This window comes from Trachemys scripta, chromosome 15 (genome assembly GCF_013100865.1).
Source record: "Trachemys scripta elegans isolate TJP31775 chromosome 15, CAS_Tse_1.0, whole genome shotgun sequence".
Taxonomy (NCBI): domain Eukaryota; kingdom Metazoa; phylum Chordata; order Testudines; family Emydidae; genus Trachemys; species Trachemys scripta.
In genome coordinates, this window is record NC_048312.1 from 17,687,185 (window position 1) to 17,712,646 (window position 25,462).

The 25,462-nt window shown below is 38.7% G+C and overlaps 1 protein-coding gene across 6 annotated transcripts in view; it reads right to left on the reverse strand.

Moving 5' to 3' along the window:
- Window positions 1-2,085: 2,085 nt before the first annotated feature.
- YPEL1 (yippee like 1) overlaps window positions 2,086-25,462 on the reverse strand; it is a 49,105-nt gene continuing 25,728 nt past the window's right edge. For 3 of the 6 annotated variants that reach the window (XM_034790683.1, XM_034790684.1, XM_034790685.1), the window contains exons 2-5: window positions 22,582-22,664; window positions 9,844-9,887; window positions 8,164-8,272; window positions 2,086-6,662 (exon numbers count right to left, since the gene is read on the reverse strand). In XM_034790683.1, the coding sequence (XP_034646574.1) occupies window positions 6,573-6,662; window positions 8,164-8,272; window positions 9,844-9,887; window positions 22,582-22,664 (326 nt within the window). In that variant the 3' untranslated portion in view covers window positions 2,086-6,572. The remainder of the gene's footprint in view (window positions 6,663-8,163; window positions 8,273-9,843; window positions 9,888-22,581; window positions 22,665-25,462) is intronic. The other 3 variants (XM_034790679.1, XM_034790680.1, XM_034790682.1) reach the window with 1 other exon arrangement.

Below are 25,462 nucleotides of genomic sequence, written 5' to 3' on the forward strand. Positions count from 1 at the left end.
ACTCTAAAGCTTGCCTCTAGGCATGATTTATTTATTCCTCTGCCTGCTCAATAGTCCACAGAACCCTTGTGATAAAACCAGTCTCCCAAAATTCCGAGTAAAAAAGGCTCCAAATGGATCCTTTTCCATTCTCCCAATTGCAATGTCATTTCCAGCTCATATTTGGAGTCATTAACATGGCTTTTCCCCAGATTCTTTCTGCCCTTGTCCCAGGCCTCCACTCTCCAGGACATTGCTGGAGAGCTCCCACAGTCGCTTTGTTCCTGTGACACTTTTTCAATAGCCCGAAGTCAGGTTTCCCACAAGAGAGCTCCCCACAATTTACCACTTACCCAGGCCTCCCTGCCTGTGATTCCTTCCCCTGCTTTGGGAAGGACCTCTTGTTCTGGGCTCCCATTCCCACAGTCCTCCTGCAAGGAGACTTCCTGCCGTGTTCCACTCATTCAGGCCTTCCTGCTTGTTTTGTCCTATGCAGCTCCTAGGATTCACCCTCCAACTCCCCTGTCTTGTTTCAGGCTTGACAGTTTCTAACTAGGCGGGGTCAGTTTAATTAAGAGGGGATAAGAAGCTGGACACTTTCTGTTGGCATCCTCAGATAATTAATTTATTTTCCTTAACAGTTTGCCAAAACCTAAACATCAGCTGACCCCCAGACCATGCTGCAGGTCCTATTTAATCTCTTAAGATTTTCCTGTGAAGGATGCTTGATTTGATGGGAGTTCTATTAGGAGAGATAGGGGTTTGATGAGTGTCAGATTATAATCTACATCTTCACATCCAAACATGGCATTCTAATCAACTATTAAAATAACCTCTGAATACTTCTCCCATAGAACCCATAAGCGATGACTGATGGGAGACTCTGAATGATGTTTGGGGTCAAACTCCTATAAATCCCTAAGAAGCTCAGATACTGCCAGGGCATATTCTCAAAAGAGAAGCCAGGAACTATCTAGGCACTGGTATAGCCCCATTACCATAGCATAGGAGTGCCTTAGATATGTTAATTGAATTTATGCTGACAGCACACCATGAGGTCTCATTTTATAGAAGAGAAACTGAGATACTGAAAGAGTGACTTACCCAAATTACAAAGGCAGCCTATGGATAGGGCAGGAGCTGAACCCAGACCACCTGAGTTCAAAATGAATTCCTTTAATCACAATATTTTCCTCTCCAGTTGTATGGTCAAAACTTTCTCTTTGCTCAAACAAATTTTCTGCTGGAACTCCTGAAAAAGTAATCATCAACCATCTCAGGCACCCCAGGAGAGATGGTGGAGGGTGTCCTAGCAGCACCTATGGAGGTCTAGGGAATGAGATTAGCAGTTAATGGCATTAATGCTGCAGAGTCCTTCATTACTAGGAGACGCAGCATACTTTCCAAGGTCCTTGTACATACATGCTAGCTTAGATTTATACTTTCTGCAAAGTCTATGATGGCATAAGTCCTCAAATGGAGACGCCTGAGTTGCATTTCACAGAACTCCATCATACCTGTTACTGACTAAAAGTTGAGACTTTGTGTAATGTATATATTAAAAATTGACTCCAAATATCTCTGCACTTAATCATTGGAGTGAACTCCTTCAAAGGTGTTTTCAGCTGCCATCTAAATTAATGTTTACTATTTAAAAACTTTTCTGATTAAAGAGGAATCACAAAAGCTCCTCCTGACCAAAGAAGAAATACAAAAGAAAGTGTCTGCGTTTATTGTGCTTCCCTGAAATTCATGCCTGCTGTGTCAGGCTGGCCAAGTTTACTAAATAAAATAAAGAGGCATCATCCAATCTGTTTAGATCCCCAAATTATCTTCCTTCAAAAAGAAGGCAATTCCTCTGCAGAATCTTTTGAAAATAAGTTTGTTATGCTTTTAGGTTCTGAAAGTGCCATTAAGCATTCTCCAAAGTTGTGAGCAAGAGGTTTGAGTCCCACTGACCAGGGACATATCCTAACTTCTTATCTTTAGAAAATACATTTTTATGAAGAAAAAGCAAATGTTTAGCTTGACATTATAACTCAAATATGTATTCACATAGTGTACCATGATTCCCATGACCACAAATGGCACAAAGTTAAAAAGTAATTCAACAAAACCATTGAAACTTTTATTGTGATACCTCAGATACAATATAGTGAAACAACAAATGATATACAGTATTGCTAGGACAAAACAGCAAAGCAGCCATGTCATCTGTAAAAGAAAGCATTTTAAAGTGTTTAAGAAACAATATGAGGCACAACTCAGTTGCCATTTATGACTCATGCTTTAGGCCTTAAATGATTTGTAACCGTCCTTTTCAAAATTACCTCTGAAATTCCTGTTCCTTTACAATAGATACTGCTGATTGACTTACACGAGTGCTAAATGAAGTACAATACAATATCCTACAAGTTTAACAATAATTTGATGGCTTCCTTCCACTCTTGTCCCATTATCATACAACTGGGATGTTAAAATTTGTCTCTCTTCGTGGCGCTCTGGTATCTCAATCTAGAAACAGGTCTTGCAATTTGACTATATGATCCTCATATCTGAAAAAAAATCTGAGAGAGCAATATATAAAGGAAAATTTTCAAGTCCATTGGAAATGGTACCGAGCACCCTACGTTAGCACAAATGTAGTTTACATTAGGGAGCAATATGGATGTATTACTATTTCCATAATCAAAGGGTTAATTGCTTCTGTTTGTTACTTTGAGGTATCGTTCACTTGAAATCAAATAAATTTCAAGTCAAGTCTTCCACAAGCTGCTATAAGATTAGATGCATGAAAATTAAGCCAGTTACAGAGAGGCTGCTGATTATTTTTAAACTTGCCAAATATTTAGTTTGCAGTAGGGCATCAGGACTTTATTTGTACTCTGTTACAATTCAACCTACATCACTATATAGTTTATAGATAATTTAAAAGTTCACATATTCCAACCCCTTTTAGCAACAGGCAGAAACTAGTCAGAAGAGGTTATGGATGGTTAAGAGGGTAATAAAATACTGTATATTAAAATGGCAACACAGTGAAAGAAAGAAATAAAATCCAAAACAGCAAAAGTGGTAAGGCTGATGTATCACCAAGCCCTCCCTAATTCTGTCAGACAGTTTACAGGAAATTTTGCAACTTAACATTGTGTAAATGACAGTATTGCCTTTCATTGGTTAAAAAGATGTCCATAGTTATAAACCAAGGAAAGAATATTGGCATTTGAAGCAGACTCTCAATATTGTAACACCAGTGTTACAGCCACTATTTAGGGCCTAGACAATGAAGAATGTGGCACCAGATTCCAAAATCATGTCAAATTATGATGCTTAATTATTTTAGGACAGCCATAGCTTTTATGGGTTCAAAAGAAAATCCTTTCAATACATGTATATTTTTCGCTAGCATATTCTTATGTATCCCAATGAACATTCTTTCCAAGAAGCCAGCTCGTAGTTGGTTCATTTGGTCCAAGAAAGAGCTAGCGTGAAACAAGAGTTCACAAAAGCTTTTTGTTACAGTTTATAAAAAAAATACAAAATAAATGTTAAGATCAACAATAAAAATAACCAGTACAAGTAACAAAAGTGCTCAAGTGGGAGAGGAAGTAAACTTGCCCAGAATGAACACACAAAACCTTTAAATATAATCTTAATATATTACAAAAAAAAAAAAAAAAAGTTAGAGGGAAAATGCTTTGTAGAATTCTCTTCAAGTAAGTTTTTCTTTTTAATGTACTGCTGGAAGGTTCAGTGACCAGACTGACCTCTTCACATCAACCAGTAGCCACTAATATGTGGAACCAACTTTCACCAAAACCATTAGGCGTAACTCTCCACATCTTTACAATGGGAGAACTGTTTCAAAGAATCACTGCTCAAGTCAAGCAATAAGAAAAACAGGTTCACATACTCCCAGATATCATAGCAAGCATAAAGAATTATTACATAGTAGTGTGGAGTAGGAATTTTGTATTAGTTATAGCTCCTTCTCTACTCCCTCTTACCCCCCCCTCAAAAGGCTAACAAGAATATTGCTTTATTTGGTTCTCTTAAAAGCCATAACATTATACATAACTCACATTAATTCCTTATGCCAGTAGTTGAAGTTTTAGGTGCTAAGCACTTAATGAAATCCCAACCTTTGGCATCAAGGGTAATTAAGGTTTTGGTGAAAATGTCCAGTTTGAAATAGAAATAAATAATGCACTGAAAAAAGAGGTTGAGCATCTAAATAAGAATATCTTTTCTAGTTAAAAAAAAAAAAAAAAAAAGCTCATTAATAGGAAACATCCAAATCCACTATTTAAAATATTACTTGAGATTGTTCTCTCTCATAAAAAGAAAAAAATTAACCTTAAATTTGTACTCTCATTTTTATAGTGAAGGATCATGGTGTTTTTTTCTTCAACTCAGTGTAATTCTTCTTGAGTCTGTAGCCAGACAAAGAAAATATAAATTTCCTATAGACATCTTCATGGGTTTTACATTTAGGCTTTGAAACCAACACAAACTCCTTGTTGATAGCTGTTTCGGTGCTTTCATTGTTGGCAATGGACATTATATTAGAGGAAAATTGAAAAATAGCCCAAACAAAACAGAATTCCAGGTTCTTTCAGACTGAACAGATGGCAGCACCAGATGACCATCTTGTGCCAATGACATTCAGATAAAGGGGACTCCTGGGTTCAATCTAATTCTTGATTATGGAGGAGCAGTATAAGGCACCCCACAAAATCCATATTGGACCCAGTTGTACTAGACCAGTTCTTTTGACTTAAACCCAAAGGTTTTTACTATTTCTACTTTTTAAAATTTAAGTTCTGTAGATTAATTATCACAGCTCCTGATGTAGAGCTTCTGTATTGCTCCTAGTCATTGGCATGTTTGTAAATGAATGATGTCTGGTAATAAAGTGCAGTAGAGTTTTGAAAACCTGTCAGAGATTTATCCAAAATGTAACAGCAGCAGCAATGGCACACATTGCAATCTTCACAAATGCCATATTAAAATAGTTATTAAAAGGACACTAACTTCTATTCTATTGTAAGGCTTTCGTATTGTTCATTCCATCATAGTACTTACGTAGTGTTAACGTAAAAGAGGTTGCCAACCACTTTGTCCTCAAGCATTAAGGGAGCTAAGTACAAAAGATCCTCCATAAATACTTTTCATTTGATAACAAAGATAGCAACTAATACAAGACACAAGATTAATTTTTTTAAAACCTCTCTGGAAAGTGCATGCACAAAACCCAATAGTAAATTTTGTGGATACACATCCACAGAAGGCTTTCTTACTAAGTCACTCCAGTTATGAAGCAGCTGGAAAAAAGCAAAAAAACAGAAAGAATGTGAGCTTTATATAAATTTTATTATGAAAATGTCTTTGGGGATGATTTATCCAGCAAACCAACAAACCCCTTTTTATTTTAAAAATTATCTTGCTATTCTATTTTATGAAGAAATGAAGTCAACTTCACACTTTCCTGCCTATCCACCAACCCCCACTCTTCTGCAGGTACAGTTACTAACTTCCATCTTATAAGCTCTGGCCTGTTGTCACACAAAAATAACTATATTTTTGTTGAAGTGTAGCAAAAGCAGAATACTTCAATGAATTTTCTTTAGAACAACCTCTTTGTCCAGTGCATTAGACCACACAGCTACATGGAACCAGCCATAAAACTTCACTGAGGCACAAGTCCCTGTTACTGTTAAAAGGCACAGTACCAAAAACTTGTTTACACTGACTAATTTTTTATAAATACAAGATGCATATATTTTTGTGCCCTTTGATCTTGCAGGCTATAATTTTATCAACTTCTCCCTTCAAGACACAAGTTTGCTGGATAAGGAATGCAATTATGTTGATTAAATATATTCTACAGTATCACTGCCTTAGTATTCTTGAAAATTAGTTGCACTAAAAATACTGAATCATTAATGTATTTTTTTGGAAAACTTAAGATCTACTAATATGAGTCAGTGCAACCAAAAGATTTCTAAATGAGCACTGTTCCTTTAACTTACTTGCCTGCAAGATGTACACCGATTATGGTACTCCCAAATTTTAAAAAGCAATTAATGAATACTCTAAATACTGCATCCCTTTCACTGCCAGAGATATCAGAAATTGCTACATATAAAAAGACACCTCCAGCCCATACATTCTTCAGGACTACTCATATCAGTCTTCTGCTAGATTTGGTGTAGGTGTTTAGGCAAGAAGCATGCACAGCAAAAGGTAGCATTAAAGGCATAGGTCAAATAAAAATGCTAACCAGTAAAATTCATTTGCAGTTAGTGAACTGTTTCTCTAGAACTTGAGCGTTTAGAAAAAGGTCATCCAAAATGTTCCAAAACAACTGTTCACACAAGAATACATATACAAAAGAGGGAACTTACACAAGGAGAAAAAGGCAAACATGGCCTGAAAGAGCCACATAAACTACACTACTCATTTGTGAGGTTGCGAAGTTCAGTGATATTCTCAAAGCTACCTCAGCCAAAATCCTCCTTTCATTTGCATTAGTCTTTATAAAGCATGTTCCACAGAATATTGTCCAAACAGAGTGAAAAAATGCTTTTAATTTACTCCCAGCCATTGTCTTTGATCATATGGGCAAGTTCAATGATAAATTTTCCTTCTTTGTATTTCTGACTGCTCTCAAAAGCATGTTCCTAGAAACAAGAAAATAAAAATATTTAAAATACTGAGAGTTAATTTTTCACATTATTTCATTACCAATTTTGACATACAAAGAAAAATGAATAGATAATTAACATTTGTAACATTTATTAAGGCTTTCTGGGATATTTTATTTGTATGGATGTTTTCTCTTTCCTTATTGAAACATCTAATTTTTAGCACATATGGTGTCCTTTATATAAAATCCACACTAAAATGTTAATATAAAATTGCACATGCCTATGTATAAAACTATAATTCAACATTTATAGTACATACATATATCTATTTACCTAGATATTACGATGATCCCCATCAGTATAATATCTTGAGCAGCTCTCAAGGTACATTAGACATTTAACATGACTGTCATTTCTCTGTAATGCCAGGATCATCACGTTGGTACTTTATTTCAGAACCAAGATTGTGTGTGTCTGTTCTTTTACATATTGTCAACTACAGGTCTGCTAAGGCCAATCTTTCCTCAAACTAACCCTGGGATTGCTGGATTCAGATTGTGATTTTTGCCATTTTTTGAATTTTTTTTAAGCCACAGCTTAATTGTAGGTGATTTCCTAGCAACAACTTAAAATTTTGGACAGGTGTTGTTTTTCATTACTTGAAAGAGTGTGGAGTGTGTTTATCAGAATATCATAGGTTCTGAGTTCCAAACCAGTCTTGCATGGTAAGAGAAGGCATGCAGAAACCAAAGTTAGTATATGGAAATGGAACCTTCTAATGTAGCTGTTCGGTTTCCTTCATTCCATGACTGGACAAAGAAAACAGTCCTTTCACAACCTCAGCTCTGGATGTTTATTATTACTATGAGAGGGAACACATGCAGCTGTTTTCCAGAAGATTCTGAAAATCAGCTGAATCGAGTACATTCTACACGTGGAAATATGCAAAGGTCACCTCAAAGAAGAATTTAACATTTTCACAGTGTGAAAACTGTAGCATGTTAGCAGTCTGGATTACTTTTCAGCCACAAAATTGAGTTAATTATTGTGATTATTTGTAGCATAGTGTACAATATACTCGCCATTTAACAACATAGTTCATGCTTTGACTACATCACTGTGTTTTCTTAAAATGACAGATAATTAAAGAAGAAAATAAAGAAATCTGAAAACCTGACATCCAAAGTTTTAATACCAAAATGTGTGTGGCACTTAAATTCCAAGGTAATAGGCACTATAGAAAAAATCCCCAGACTACTATAATGGGGCCTACATCTTACATTGGCTTTATTATTCTCAAAATGTGAGACGCTGAACCTGCTATAACATTCAAGTAATAATAGTTTTGCTTCTATTGCACACGCTAGTTATACATGCAATATTTTTTTTTCCTGCTGGATGTGGATGCAATGGATTAAGAGTCACTCATTATAACAATAACGAATGGTGCCTCAGTAGATTAAAGACAACTTCTGTGGACTGTTACCTATATGAATGTTTGATCAAGAAAGAAATTATTATATACATTACTTACATATTTCCATCCAAGAGTGGTTTTACAGTTTTCACAATAGATATCTGCTACAGCATGTAAACCTGTCAAAAGAACTCTCTCCTCTGCTGGACCACAGCCCACATTTACCCTGTAACAAAGAACAGAAATAGTAGTATCTTAAACCGCAAGACAGATCTTGCTTTTTGTTTGACAACATCCTACTTTTCTCCTGGAGATGAAATAATTCAAGCAAAATCTGAGACCACGTCTCCAAGATATATATGCCACTATTTTTAGTCAAATATTTGTGAAATTAAGTTCTAGGGTTATACTTAAAGAGGCAAGAAGAAAAAAGTGTAATCATTTTGTTTTTCATTGTCTACTGTGAAATGGTGTCATTTCTAGCATGAGTTAACTATCACTTGACATCACTCGTGTCATCAAGTAACATAAAACAAAGCACGATAAATAAACCACATTTAACAGTACTTAAAACAATATATTAATAAGTGATAGATGGCTTATATCTTAGGCCTTGCCCATGCTGGGAATTAGCTGCTTTCAATCAGGGGTAAGCGCCACCAGTGCCAATTACAGCTTTCCTTTTCTACACTAGGCATTTGTAACAATGCAATTACAATAATGTAGGAAAGGCTTTAGCAATATTTCTATGCTATAGACCATAGGTTAAAATACAATAATCACAGACAGTGAATATTAAAAACCAATGGAATGCCTCTTGCACATCTAGCTATGGAGTACCGCTCCAAAACGAAACTTTCCCAATCAAAAACATATGCCTAAAATACTAGTCAAATAGTCGTTCTAAGAAAATCAAGCAACACTTTGTTAAACCTGTTATACTACCTAGATCTGTAGTACTCTTGACTATGCTTAGCATCTCAATTCTACATGAAGCAACTACAGATAAAAGAATAAAGATATCTGTAAAAGGTAGAGTCACATCTTTCAATCTTCACCGTAATTACCTGGTCTATAAAAATAAAACAGACACATCTGACTTGCATTCTACTTAGGAATTGCTTTGAGCAATTCAGCTAGTTAAAAATAGAGATGCAATCCAATGACAGCATATTACAAAATCTAAATTAGTTCATGATCTATAAAAGCAAGGTAACAAGTATGTATGTAGGACTGCAGTGTTAAGGGGCTACAGCAAACATTGAACCCTCTTGAGATATGTCTGGCTTTTTGCTTCTGACAAATCTGCAATTTTCAAGGCCAATATTCAAACATTCTAAAGGTTAACTTGAAAAAATAACGGCTTTGCTTTGGACTATAGTAATGATGTCCGGAGTAAAGTTATAGCAATGTAATTTACTTGAATTTCAAACCTTACCTAGTTTTCTGGAATAAAACAGTTTAGTGTCACTTGCCTCAATTCAGTTAGAATCAGATGCAGTTGAAAGTTTTATTTCTAATTAAGAGTTAAATGTGACTAATGATAGGATTTCCTAAATAACTGTAAGGAAGACTGACTACAAGTTGCACAATAGTAACATTCTCCTGAGAAAGGCCAGTTATCCCAGTCACACTTATCAACAGGGATTGCCAGTATAAGGCTATAGTCCATTAAGAAAAGAATTTGAAAGAGCAGATGAAAGTGTGACGGTTACTAATGTTGAGTATTTTGCCCATTTGAGGAACATACCAAAAGATGATACTGCATAGAAAGTATGTAATTGTAGTCCTACTTACACAGAATTAAAGAGGTAGGCTCTTCCTTGGCTTCCCTGAAAAGACTGTAATAAAGAGAAAAATATAATCTTTAAAATACAACAGTTTCAGAAGTGATGTGTTATAAATCATTTAAAATAATATAGTGTTGCCTTTAAAGAAATTAAGGTTTATACAGAAATTACTTTTATTGCACATGACAACTTTTAACCACATCTGTATGTAGTATGAAAATAATGGAAGATTTTGTACCAGCAAAGAACAAGGAAACAAATAAAAAAGCTATACCATAAAGTCCTCAATTTGAAAACACAATTTTTTCTCCAAACTTCACATTTTCCATCTTACTGTTTTTTTTTAAATTGAAAGGGTTGCATAATGTATTGGCTAGCAATCCCCTTAACTGTCCATAAAAATGCATTTAACCAAGAACCAAGTTCTATGGAGTGGGCCAAGGTACAATTTTTGTTAGAGTCCATAGTCTGGCCTATGTTAGGGCCATATGTTACACTTGACCCAAAGGAAATGTCTCACTGATGTCAATGGGAGTTTCCCATCAAAAGTTTAGAATATGACCCTTAAACAGAGGGTAGAAAAGCCCAGCAGAAGTATGTTTCGTTCCCCAATCATTCCGGAGTAGGGACTGTCAGAGGCTGAGCTCAGACACTGATACAGAAAAGAAACAAGATAGCAGTATTCTGCCACTTAACTCTTGTCTGCCCTAGAGAAATTTATCAGGCTAATTTCCATGTTATTCCCCAAACATGCCTGTCACAGAGGAAATTCCTTCATAAAAACTATGTTAGATTGAATGGTTAAGCACTCAAAAGTCTAAAATTATTAGAATTAAGGTTGCATGCACAACCCTTAACTTTAGGGTTGACCAGACGTCCTGATATTTTGGCATTTGTCCTGATATTTCACACTGCTTTTTTTCCCCTCTGTCGGCGGGACTCTCCTTTTTTTTTGCTCTGCCGGCAGGACTCCCCCATCCCCTCCCCCGCTCAACGTGTCCCGATATTTTCTTCATCCCATCTGGTCACCCTACTTAACTTTGTCCCCTTATGCGTATGCATTACAATTCAGTTTTTCGTTATGCAGTTACATGCCATTTCTCAATCATCATCATGAAATATTGCAGTTTTTTCTACAGTCTTGTAAAGTACCTTACATATATATACACACACACACACACATATCCTTCATTGCTTCCTTTTGATATATAAAGTAGTAGACTACACTGTACATTTGTATATCTATTTGTAGGGAAAAAAACGTATGCAACATTGTATTATTTGAGAAACAGTATAAAGCCCTACAAAGACTGTAGACACACTAAGAGGCATGAAAATTTAACAGGTTTTTGGATGTAATATGTATTAGATATAGCTTTATGGTCAGGTCACCTACTACTGAAATGCAGCCACACTGGTCAAAGAATGAGACAGAGTTTAACAGCTACAGCAATACTATTGCTTTGTTTAGATAAGGAACTGAAGACTATCATATCCAAATGAAAGTATAGAGGGAATTTAGAATTGAGACTGTAATTATCCAGGTTGGATGTTATTATCCCCAATGTCCTGACCAAATTCCATTTTCTTGGGAAAAGGGCCACAATGACTATCGTACTCAGGATCTTGATTTTAAATCTCATAAAAAACAGTACTTCCAAAAGTACAGTGCACACATCCCTCTGATACTACTGTTGGGCATCTGTTCAGCACACTCATTCTGTATCACCAGCACAACTTTCTGGGTACTCTGGTTGTTTTTTGGCTAGACCTCCCAAGAAAACACAACTCATCTCACCACTTTCTATTTCAAATGCAGGAAATAATTCTTTGACCTTGCCTTTGCTCATATAAGCCCATAGCACATCATACATACCAAATCCACCCCCACCCACTAACTTCAACAATATTCCATATACAATTCCTATCCCTATCCCCCCAAGCAGGAAAAGAGAAAAAGAAGGAAAGAACCACAGGACAGATGCTATTCAGATCACTTACTGCACTTTGGGATAGTGCTCAGATACCATGGCGCTAATGCACTATAAAAACTTGAATAGAATAGATCCAACACTATGTAGTTCACAAGATTACAGCCCAAGATGGTATGGCTACAATCATCTTCCCCTCTTCCCCCCCCCCCCCACAACAACAACAAAAAAAGCATTCTCATCAAAGGTTTTACCTGAAAACTTGAGTACTTTTTATTATTCCTTGAAAACTGCTTTATGGCAACCCACCATTAAGTGTACAATGAAAGTGTTCAAAATGCTCAGATGGAAATGTGTTTCTCCACTTTTTAAAATTGCTAAATCAATTATGTTATCAGGTATTATGGGTCATCTTGAGAAATATGGATAGGAATAAATATTGTAATAATAGAAATTTCGTTAGTTATTGAAGCAAGTTGGATATTTTTGTTAAATTATCCTCATTTTCCCTTACATATATTACTTCAAAAGAAAATGAATCATAATTTGAAGAGGAGACAGTGCAATTTGTTTGTCGATTAAGGGAGGGATTTTTAAGAATACTCAGCACTGACTTAACTTTGCTCTGACTGAATCAATGGTAAAACTCCCACTGAACTCAGTGAGAGCGGAATTAGGTCAGAGTGCTTTTGAAAAATCCCACTGTAAACATTTTCTTTGAAAGACTACATTCACGTATAACACCACTGAAAGGACTTCCCATTACACAGGATCTTTTCACAGAAATTTGCAGTACAGATTTTTTACTTTTTATTACCTAAAACCATTTGAATTATAGGCATCATTCACACAATGTCTCCTGGCCCCTTCCCCAACCCTAATAACTCATAGCATTTCCTGTATCATTAAAGCTTAAGACAGAGAGTTTGTCATGAAAGATCTAAATTATGTGCAGTAACTTTATGAGACTTTTCCCATACAAATTGTTATGCACTCAATCTAAAGTTGTCACCTCTATATACTGTGAAAGAGAAGAAGCCAATAACTAAGTCAACGTAGTATATGTATGTTCTTACACAGTCTGAAGGAAACAAGGCATCGATACTAGTATCAGCTTTGAAATAATAATGTCTCATACACCCCGTTAAAATACAGTTAGCAAACTAGGGCATCAGTCAAAGGAAAAGGTAAAAGTGAATTATACCATTTTGACCAGGAATGGCCAGTGATTTGGGATGCAATTGTGGCCACCTAGCAATATGAAAGGAGAAATCTGCCACTTTGAAACACTATGGACAGTAGGCAGGAGGCCTGTTTATACCTGGCTCCCATGCTTGCAAGGACAGATTACAGAGCACATTAGAGAGGCAAGGTTGAGAAGCCATGTCAGAAAACAATCCAAACTGAAGTAGATGTAAAACTAATCATCACAAAATATTGAAACGAAATTAGATTTTAAAAATACTGTTTTATAATATAAGGTGACTTTGGTAACAAAAATTTGCTTACAAAACAAAAATCCTCTTATTCTTAGCAACTTTTTGCCATTTATTTATTTATTTAGATGTATACTGTCAATCAAAAGGAGCACCAAAGCAACTCCTTTTAAAAACATACACTACATACAAGGAATAAAAAGACTCATTTTGTCCCGGAACACAAATAGCAAAGATATGTTCCTCCCACTAGCCAGCATCACAAAACTCACTACTCCTCGCCACAGAGGGAGAGAGGATGGGCCTTGGGGCACACAATGAAGGTTAGCAAACTCAAGCCATTACATACCATGGAGAGGAGTGTTCCAAAAAGGTCTGGGGGCCTAACAGATGATGTAGCAGCTTTCTTGAGATCAAGACATCGCAACATTATGAGCTACCTATGTGGCAAGTGCTGTACCACAGACATAACTTGTAGATTGTTACTTGATTCTTGATGTTTGACTAGTTTTTAATAACCAAAGGATGGGAGTTCCAGAGTCCCTTAAAACAGGAACCATCTTACAATTGATTTATTTCCCAAAAGTAATAGACTCAAACTACCATATATTTAAGAAATATTCTGCTGCAAAACTGTAAGCCCCATCAAAGTACTTTGATACATTTTGAAAGCAGAGTTCCAGAAAATGAAGTTTACTTACCTACAACTGGAGTTCATTGAAAAGGACTCTGCATATTCCCACTCATTGGATGTGCCAGCAGTGAAATTTTCTCACAGCAATGCCTATGGGAGCACTCGTGTGCCCCTCCCTACGCTCCCCTCTCCCTGAAAATTGTGATGGCAAGGTTATAAAAGGGGTGTGTGGCACTCCTGGTTGCTTCTGTTCCTTCCACTTTTTTCTCAGGCCTAGGATTTCATTAGGACTATGAGGAAGAAGGGAAGATGGGGGTGGGAGCATGAATGTGCAGAGTCCATCTTGACAAATTCTGATTATGGGTAAGTACCCTTCATTTCTTCTTCCTTTTGTTTACTGCCACTCATGGGATAGTTTGATAAGCAGTACCTTATGTAAAGAAGAGAGAGCTCAGAGTCCTGAGTAAGGTTTGAATTATTGCTTTAGCAAACTGAGGGCTCGATTTGGACACTAGGTCTAGGGAGTAATGTTTTGTAAATGTACATATAGAGCTCCAAGTAGCAGCTCTACAGACTTCTAAAATAGAAAAATGTCTAAAGTAGGTCTGTCAAGCGATTAAAAAAATTGTGATTAATCATGCTGTTAAACAATAATAGAATACCATTTATTTACATATTTTTGGATGTTTTCTACATTTTCAAATATAGTGATTTCAATAACAGAATACAAAGTGTATAGTGCTCACTTTATATTTATTTTTTATTACAAATATTTGAACTGTAAAAATAGAAGAAGTATTTTTCAGTTCACCTAATACAAGTACTATAGTGCAATCTCTTTATAATGAAAGTTGAACTTATAAATGTAGAATTATGTACAAAAATAACTGAATTCAAAATAAAACAATGTAAAACTTTAGAGCCTACAAATTCACTCAGTCCTACTTCTTGTTCAGCCAATCGCTCAGACAAACAAGTTTGTTTGCATTTACAGGAGATAGAGAATGCCTCTTACTTCTAGTTTACAATGTCACCTGAAAGTAAGAATAGGTGTTCACATGGCACTGTTGTAGCTGGTGTCGCAAGATATTTATGTGCCAGATGTGCTAAATATTCGTATGTCCCTTCATGCTTTAACCACCATTCCAGAGGACATGCGTCCATGCTGATGACAGGCTTTGCTCAATAACAATCCAAAGCATTGTGGACCAACACATGTTCATTTTTATTGTCTGGGTCAGATGCCACCAACAGAAGGCTGATTTTCTTTTATGGTGGCTCGGGTTCTGTAGCTTCCGCAATGGAGTGTTGCTCTTTTAAGACTTCTGAAAGCATGCTCCACACCTCATCCCTCTCAAGATTTTGGAAGGCACTTGAGATTCTAAAACCTTGGGTTGAGTGATGTAGTTATCTTTAGAAATCTCACATTGGTACCTTCTTTGCATTTTGTCAAATCTGCAGTGAAAGTGTTCTTAAAACGGACAACATGTGCTGGGTCATCATCTCAGACTGCTGTAATATGAAATATATGGCAGAATGTGGGTAAAGCAGAGCAGGAGACATACAATTCTCCCCCCAGAAGTTCAGTCACAAATTTAATTAATCATCAGCATGGAAGCATGTCTTCTGGAATGGTGGCCAAAGCACGAAGGGGCATACAAATGTTTAGCATATATGGCACGCAAATATCTTGCAATGCCGGCTACAAAAGTGCGATGCGAATGCTTGTTCTTACTTTCAGGAGACACTGTAAATAAGAAGCAGGCAGCATTATCTCCCATAAATGTAAACAAACTTGTTTGTCTTAGCGATTGGCTGAACAAGAAATAGGACTGAGTGGACTTGTAAGCTCTAAAGTTTTGCATTGTTTTGTTGAGTACAGGTATGTAACAAAAAAAATTTCTACATTTGTAATTTGCGCTTTCACAATAAGAGATTGCACTACAGTACTTGTATGAAGTGAACTGAAAAAATACTATTTCTTTTGTTTATCATTTTGACCGTGCAAATATTTGTAATAAAAATAATATAAAGTAAGCACTGTACACTTTGTATTCTGTGTTATAACTGAAATCAATATATTTGAAAATGTAGAAAAAATCCAAAAATATTTAATACATTTCAATTGGTATTCTATTGTTTAACTGTGTGATTAAAACGGCGATTAATAGTCATTCATTTTTTTTGAGTTAATCGCGTGAGTTAACGGTGATTAACTGACAGCCCTAACCTAAAGACATGCTGTGGAGTTGCCATTGATATAACAGAGCATGACTTAACTCCTACAGATTGTGGAATAAATGCTACTTTATAGCTTTCCTCTATGGACCATCTAACTCATCTAGAGAGCGTCTGTGCAGTGACTGTGCGTCCCTTATAGTTGTCTGCATATGAAATAAAGAGATTAGGAGACTTGCAACATTCCTTGGTTTTGTTAGGATAGTGAGTGAGCCAAATCTCCTTTAACATTCAAAGTATGCAGCTTTGACTCACCCATAAGAGCATGAGGTCTTGGGAAAAATACTGGCAGATTAATAGTTTGATTAAGATGAAGTCAGATACCATTTTGGGGAGGAATCTAGGATTAGGATGAAGCAGTACTTTATATTTGTGAAAGACACTGAATGAAGGATTAGCCATGAAGCATGTAGCTCAGTCAGTCATTCATCTAGCCCACATGATGGCTATGATGAAAGCAGTTTTAATAGACAGGTGAAACAAAGAACACTCTCAAAGAGAGATTTCATTAGCTCCATAAAGGACTAAATTGAGATCTTATGAGGTACTGAACCCTTTATCAGTGGATACATATTGACAAGTCCTTTCATAAATTTCTTTACTGTATCATGCACAAAGAATTGACTTATCTACCAATGCATGGTGGGCAGCAATAGCTGCTACGTAGATTTTCAAAGAGGATATAGACATTTCTAATAGCTTTAACTGAAGCAAGTATTCAAGAATAGACTGAACTGGTACAAATGGTGGATCTATAAACATATCATTTGCCCACTTTACAAGGCCTACTCCATTTGAGATCATAGCACTTTCGAGTTGACTGTTTTCTACAATAAATCAATATTTGCTGCACTTTTAATAGGCAAGATTTCTCAAGATTATGTCCAGATACCCCCACACAGTGAAGAACTTGTCTACCACTGATTTCTTTAATGACCATTCATTCAGTTCTATTACATCCCTGCTATCAGGATCCTGGCTATGGGGCGTGGGTTGAGGCTGGGATCTGAGTTGCAGGGGACTCAATGTAGTCTGAGTTCAGTCTAGAGGGTCAAGACCAGAAGCAGCAGCCCATACTAGTGTCATGCCAGAGGATCAGGTGGAAGTCAAGGGCTCCAATCCGATGCAGCTCATTGACAATTAGTCAGCCAAGGTAGGGTTAGTGGAACAGAGGCCAGGAGAGGTGTCAGGAGCAGAGTGGGAACTAGGAAACCATGAACTGGGACCAGGAGCAAGGCAAGGTATCAGGAACAGGGCAGCAGGGTCTGTTTGTAGCAGCAAGATGGGGATCTACCTAACTGCACAGACAGCTTCCAGGTAATTTCCCTAGGCTTTTAATACAGTAGAACCTCAGAGTTACGGACACCTCGGGAATGGAAGCTGAACAAGTCATTATGGGATGCTCCTCAGAGCAGACTGCTCAGAGCGGGGCTAATAGCTGTCCTGAAACCTTAGCATCTTCCCTTCCTACCCATCTGGGGCTGCCCAGCAAGTGGGGGTGGGGACAAGCAGCTGGTTCTAGCCCCCTGGCTGCAAGAGTAATGAGTGAGGCACCCTGGGACACTGGTGTCAGTGGGCGCACAGTGCAGGTTGTAGCCCTTTAAAACTGAGCCACTCCTCCAAAGTGCAGTATACAGGCAGGAGCTCAAGCTCTGGCTCCAGCAGCTCACACTCCAGGCCAGATTCCAGTAGCAGCTCCTGTCCCAGCACTGGCAGTTTTCTTGCAGCATCAACAGCTGGGTTGGGGAAGTTTCTTTCTCGGATTCGGACTGAGCTTTCCCCTTCCCAGTGCAGGAAAGCAGCACAGGCCCAGTGCTGCTCCTGCTCGGGGGTTCACAGCTATGCCTGTGAACCTCAGCATCTTCACCTCCTACCTTTCACTCTATGCATCCGAAGAAGTGAGGTTTTTACTCACGAAAGCTTATGCCCAAATAAATCTGTTAGTCTTTAAGGTGCCACCAGACTCCTTGTTGTTTTTGTAGATACAGACTAACACGGCTACCCCCTGATACTTGACACCTCCTACCTGTAAGCGGCTGCCCCACCTGTGGCAAGTAGAGGGTGGGGGTGAGGACAGGCAGCTCAGATGTGCTTACCTTTAAGATGCAATACGGGTACAGTACTTGCTGGTTTGGGGTTTTTTTTTGTCTCTGCTGCTGCCTGATTGCCATGTGTCCAGTTGACCGGTCGGTCTGTAATTCTGGTGTTCATATCTTTGAGGTTCTACTGTAGTGTGAATGGGTTAAATCAACATATTCATAAATGTTCTGGAAAAAGGGGTAAAACAGTAAGGGGGCAAAATCTGCAGATGATACAAAACTACATGGCAGCAGTCAAAACAGCAAACAGAATGTTGGGAATCATTAAGAAAGGGATAGATAAGATAGAAAATATCATATTGCATCTATATAAATCCATGGTACTCCCACATCTTGAATTACTACATGCAGATGTGGTTGCTCCATCTTAAAAGAGATATATTGGAATTGGAAAAGATTCAGAAAAGGGCAACAAAGATGATTAGGGGTATGGAACAGCTCCCATATGAGGAAAGATTAGTAAGACTGGGACTTTTCAGCTTGGAAAAGAGATGACTAAGGTGGGATATGACAGAGGACTATAGAATCATGACTGGTACAGAGAAGGTAAATAAGGAAGTGTTATTTATGCCTTCTCGTAACAAAAGAACTAGGGGATCACCAAATGAAATGAATAGGCAGAAGGTTTAAATCAAACAAAAGGATGTAATTTTCCCCAAACAATGCACAGTCAACCTGTGGAACTCCTTGCCAGAGGATGTTGTGAAGGCCAAGATTATAAGAGGGTTCAAAAAACAACTAGGTAAGTTCATGGAGGATAGGTCCATCAATGGCTATTAGCCAGGATGGGCAGGGATGGTGTTCCTAGCCTCTGTTTGCCAGAAGCTGGGAGTGGATGACAGGGGGTGGATCACTTGATGATTATCTGTTCTGTTCATTCTCTCTGGGGCACCTGATATTGGCCACTGTCAGAAGACAGGATACTGGGCTAGATGGACCTTTGGTCTGACCCAATATGGCTGTCCTTATGTAATCAGGGAATGCAGTAGGGACCAGTTCATTATGGTCTCCATGGGTAGGACATCCAGCAGTGCTTGAGCACACAAGGGGCACAGACCACTGTTCACCACTTCACCAGGGCTATCAAGTGGCAATGCGGACCAGGCTCCAGACCTATGGATCCTCACGATTGCTCAGTTGGCCACCAGGCTGTTGTCTCAGGCACAGCTAGGAAGGGTCAATCTCTCCCTGTTTGTTCATGCAACATATTGCCCTTATATTGTCTATGAAGATCTGTACTGCCTTATTTTGGATCTGAGGTAGAAAAGATTTAAGGGCATAATAGATTGCTTTCAACTCAAAGATATTTATATGCAGTATCTTTTCTTGAGAATTCCAATGGCTGGCTACAGCTGTTAATTTGCTGAAATGCGCTGCTATCCCTGGTTGGAAGCATCTGAGGCAATTTTCCAATGGAGATGGCGGGTTTAAAGCTACCCCTCTTAGAATGTTGCAACACTGAGTCCACCATGTCATGTCAAGAACAGAAATATCTTTTATGGGATGGTCAATCACGTATATATGCTGTCTGCGTTTGATCTGTAATTTAATGCTGCATTTGGTCTGTAATTTAATGTTGAAGACTTCTCATCCTGAGCTGAGAGTAAGAAGTTGTCATAAGTGATTGCAGCCATAAGTCCCATGAGAACTGTAAAAAAAATTTTTTTTCAGAGTAGGATTCTGGTGATACACTGCTATAATGCATTGAAGCTTCAGAAATCTATCTTCTGGCAGAAAAGCTCTGCCTACCCTAGAACTGATCCTAGAAAGTGAATCCTTTGAGTAGGCAGCAGAATTTTTTTTTTTAAATAACCTATTAACATCTTGAGGAGGGAACAGGTATAAGCTATGTCCTTGGAAAGGCCTTCTTCTGATTAGGCTTTGATCAGCCAGTTGTCTAAATAAGCGTAAATGGATATATACTGGCATCTTAAATGAGCTGCTACTATGGATAGAAACGTTGTAAATACCCAGGGAGCAGCAAATATGTCAAAAGGTAAGACTTTGTACTGGAAATGGTCTTCTTCAATCAGAAAATGAAGGTGCTTGTGGTGCCTGGGTCTGAAGGAGATATGGAAATATGCATCTTTCAGCTCACAAGCTGAAAACAATCTTGGGTAGTTAGCAAAAGTATAATGAATACTAGTGTAAACATGCAGAATTGGAACTTTCTGATAAAGAAAATGTGCTTCTATAGATTCTAATATGCGATAAAGCCCTACATTTTAGTCCAAATATTTTCTGATATGGAAGAAAGAACTTTGACTTCTGAATTCCCGTGGCATCTTCTCTGTTCCTCCTGCTTCCAAAAGGGAGTGAACCTCCAATCTTAAAAAAGTCTTGTGAGAGGGGAAGGAGAGTTAGGTGGAGTATGCAATTGAATTGAATGTCATATCCATCTTTTATTAGCACCAGAATCTATTTGTCTGATGTGCTGCAAAGCCAAGCGTTGACAAAGTGGGAAAGGTGGAGACGAGGGTTAGCTGAAGCTCCCCAACCTCACATAAAACTTGAGGGCTGACGATCAATCCTGAAGACTAGGCTGAAAGTTCCTTCCCTTTCATTCTGTGTTTAAAATACTTTCTCCTCTTTTGTGGCTGTGAAGGAGGTGGTTACTGTTGTTGAAACTCATGCCTTTGGGAAAAGTGAGACAAGGAAGCAGAAGGGTCTATTATGATACCCAAAGACACATCCTGAGGTCCTTCTTCTTGCAGGTTGGGAGACACCTAATGATCTTGCATCTTTAGTTTCCTTTAGTGTTTCATCTGTTTTATTACTAAACAAGCCATCACCATTAGAAGGGTGATGGACAAGAGGCGTACCTCTTGAAATTGGGTCTTTTAGCTATCATATCCACCATGGATCTGGGGAGCGGAACCAAAGATATGAACTAAAATATTAAATTAAACTTTTAGAATCAAATAAGAAACAGATTAACTAACCTTAACACCAGAACTAACACCTAAGAATATTAAGCTATGTCAATGGCTCTCTCCTAGAGAGAAGATCTAGATCTGATGGATCTAGTCAGGTTTATGGCCATCTGCTGCTGCTGTTGGAAAGAACTGAGGCAGCTGGGGTACCAACCGCTCTTTTATAGCCTCATACTAAGAATATTCAGGACTTGAGAGGTAAAGTGTGGGAGAGGCCAACAATACTCCAACAAGCATTGCTACAAGACCGTTCCATCATCAGAGCTGCACCTTCCAGCACATTCCATGAGTGGGAATATGCAGAGGACACTCAAAGAGCAGCTTATTTTAGCACTGAAGCTGCAGATAAATTACAACTTTAGCAATTAGTGTGTTTGCTCACAGATAGTAATTTCATTATGCATAACACCATTAATTTTATTCTCCATTGTGTTATCTTTTTTCATGTTTCTATTTCAAATATATAACAATTTTACAGACTGGGAAGCTGAGGTAGAGGGAATTTAAGTAACTTGCCCAAGGACTGGGAGAGAGAAATGATACTTCAGTGGCAGAACTAAATCTATAACTGTAAATGACTAATCTCCAGCATTAATCAGTATATAAAGCTCACTCTATGGAGGAGGATATTGTATCAGTGCACTGCAAACATATAGTCCATAATGCTTGTTCAGCACTTTCAAGATGTTAAGTACCATACATGTGCTATTATAAATAACTACAGTACCTCCTGTTCAGAATTGTCATGTTGGCATGCTCAGCTTCTGATTTATTCAGAAAAGATGGATTACAAGTGGCAGGAATAGACGGGAGCAGAGATTCATGATAAAATGTGCCATCAATTATGAGATAGTACTCAAAATCCTGCCTAAGAAGTCAGATATTTACTTTGTAGCTGGGAAGCTGTTTTTATTTAAACATTACTGAAGGTTACACTGCAAATGTATTGCAACTCTGCTTTCTGATAGTCCTAGACAATGACAACCAAACTTATAGTTAGAGTACTTCCAAAGGAGACTGTGGAATACCCGTTACTGTAGGTTTTTAAGAGCAGGTTAGATAAACATCTATCCTGGATGGTCCGGGTGTACTTGGTCCTGCCTCAGTGCAGGGGGGTGGACTAGATGGCCTCTTAAGGTCCCTTCCAGACCTTCATTTCTATGATTCTATACTTCCAAAGCTTTTTCGTGTTTTGTAGAACGTCAACAAGAGCCAATTTCTACACACAGTAACTCCATTCAGTTCCCTCTCTCTTCCTGTTTCATAGCATTGGGAAGGTCTAAGATATGTCCATTAAAAACAAATATTCAGTCACTAATAAGATTTTTTAAATATATTTAGTAAGCCTATTACAGTCTAATATAACTGCTTGTTGTAGCCATGTCATACAACTGGTAAGTACTGCACTACATAGTCAGTATGTTATAAAGCAGTTCTAAATGTTTTCACTCTTAAAAAAAGGGTAGGTACATACCTGCAAGTGAAGCTCTTTGAATGCAGAATTAGGTATGAGATGCACTCCTAAGTCACATGACCTCTGTTGTAGCATCAGGTTAACTAATTTTGCCCAGGAAAAAAGGAAATTGCAGTTAAGCAAACAATTCTATGTACACCCCTCAAGGCAGACCAAGTGGCTTTATCCTGATGCAAAAAGCATATCAAGCTAGTTATTGCTCCACAGACAACACACACTAGACTAGGTCATGTGACTAGAGAGTGTGGCTGCATAGAAAATGACTTTAGGGGAATGAAAGATGCCTACCATGTCCTACCAAGGACTACTGCAGGCATTATGAACAATTCTGAAGTTTGGCAGAGGAAGTCATTAAACATAGTGGCACTATATGATAACAGTGTACTGTTGTTAGTTATTCATATGTACATATTCCTCATTTGTTATGCAGAATTGTAAAGAACAGTCTGGTAAGAAATGCAAAATGTTAATCTACCACATTATTTTAGATGGTGATCAACTAAACTAGGCAGAGTCAATGTTCTGATACAACACTTCCAAAGAAAAAGTATGTGTTGCAAGAAATGAAACTTGATAATTCAGTGGGTGGTACTCTTCCCTTTGAGTCAGTACAGGACCAATAGCTGACTGATCCTGAAAGCAATATCTTCTGGATAAGCTATAAAACGAGGTCTTTCTCACTTTTGAATATTAAAGATTCCTTGGCACTTCACAGAAGTAGTGACAACTACTCAGAGGATTAAGAGTATTAAAGGAAAAAAAAAGGGAAAAGGAAAATTTGTCATACTGGTTAATTTCTTCTCTTACAAAGATTAGTTGCTAGTTCTCCCTAGATACAACTCTTTCCTCACACTATATGGAGGCAACTGGAGATAGCTCTGTTCTAGCTGCTTACCAGGGCAGAGTCACCAAAGGACTTCATACCAAATGGATATACTCCAAAGATTAATGATTGCTTAATAGAACAGTAGATGGAATTACACTGAAAACTTAAAAAAGTCTAATGAAAGTTGAATTTGCAAAACTTAATTTTAGAAGAGGTCCACCCTTAAAAACTATCAGTGTACAATGGGTTGGCAGGCAGTATTTCTAGAAGTAGGCAAATTGATAGGCAAGACAAAATTATCTTCTTAGGCTAAAACATGTTGGGGGTCTTCAGAATTAGCTATGACAACTCTCCCATGACCCCTCCAAAATATATATATATTGTGACAGACCCAGACCAGTGGGGTAGAGGAGTCTGGTAGAGGGCAAATATACTGGTCACTGGATGAGTAGTTTTCTGTTCCCTGAGTGACCAGAGCAGGGGCTGCACTAGAGTAATCAGGACCCTGCTAGAACCAGTTAAGGCAGGCAGGCTAATTAGGACACCTGGAGCCAATTAAGAAGAAGCTGCTAGAATCAATTAAGGCAGGCTAATCAGGGCACCTGGGTTTTAAAAGGAGCTCACTTCAGTTTGTGGTGTGAGTGTGAGGAGCTGGGAGCAAGAGGCACAAGGAGCTGAGAGTGTGTGCTGCTGAAGGACTGAGGAGCACAAGCGTTATCAGACACCAGGAGGCAGGTCCTGTGGTGAGAATAAGGAAGGAGTTTGGAGGAGGCCATGGGGAAGTAGCCCAGGGAGTTGTAGCTGTCATGCAGCTTTTACAGGAGGCACTATAGACAGCTGCAGTCCACAGGGCCCTGGGCTGGAACTTGGAGTAGAGGGTGGGCCCGGATTCCCCCCAAACCTCCCAATTGACCTGGACTGTGGGTTCTTCTAGACGGGAAGGTCTCTGGGCTGTTCCCCAACCCACATGGTGAATCTCTGAGGTAAGAAAAATCTGCCAATAAGTGCAGGACCCACCAAGATAGAGGAGGAACTTTGTCACACTGGTGTCAAGAGTAGGATCTTGGGGTGCACAGCACGGTGGAAGAAGGAGGGTAATTAAAAAAAAAAAGAGGGTTTATTTTTTTTCCCACCACAATGGATGACGTAGTGCAGGCACTGAAACAAGTTACGGCGGCCCAGCAGAAGGCTACCCATGTCCAGGCAGCTGCCCAACAGGAGGTGATGCAGCTGCAGCAAGAGACTAATCACCTGCTGATAGACCAAGCTGCTCAAGACGAGCTACGTTGCGGGAACTGGTAAACCAGGTAAAGTCCCTTACAGAGCTGAATTACGGCCATGATGGGACGCGGCTCATACGGGCCAGCCATTGGCTGCAGAAAATGACACGGGAGGATGATGTAGAGGCATACCTTCTGGCCTTTGAGAGGACAGCCCTACGGGAGGCCTGGCCTTGAGATCAGTGGTCTGGCATCCTTGCCCCATTCCTATGTGGGGAGGCCCAGAAGGCCTACCATAATCTGCCTGAAGAGGTTGCGGCAGACTACCCCCAGCTGAAAGCAGAGATCCTGGCCAGATCTGGGGTAACGACAGCAGTGTGGGCCCAGCAGTATCATGGTTGGAGGTACCAAGAAAACAAAACCCCGCGGACCCAATTGTATGACCTCATCCATCTCGCACGAAAGTGGTTGCAAACAGAGTCCCGGAGTCCGGAAGAGATACTAGCGGTTCTGGTCATCGACCGATACGTGAGGGGACTACCACCAGACCTTCGTGCCTGGGTAAGCCAGAACGAACCCTCCACCTATGACTAGGTTGTCGCCCTGATAGAGAGGCGAAGGACAGCGAGGGAGCTGACCCGACCAGTTAAGGAAGAGGCACCCCGGGTTAAACTAGCAGCACCAAGCCCTAAAGTTCGGGTGACTGGGCCACCAGGAGGGCCCAGGTGGAAAAAGAGAGGGGCTGAAGGCCCATCAGAGGCCACAAAGAGTCAGAGCACTGAGGGAGAAGAGGATCGTGATGTTAGACTTCCCAAACCATGAGACTGGGGAACAC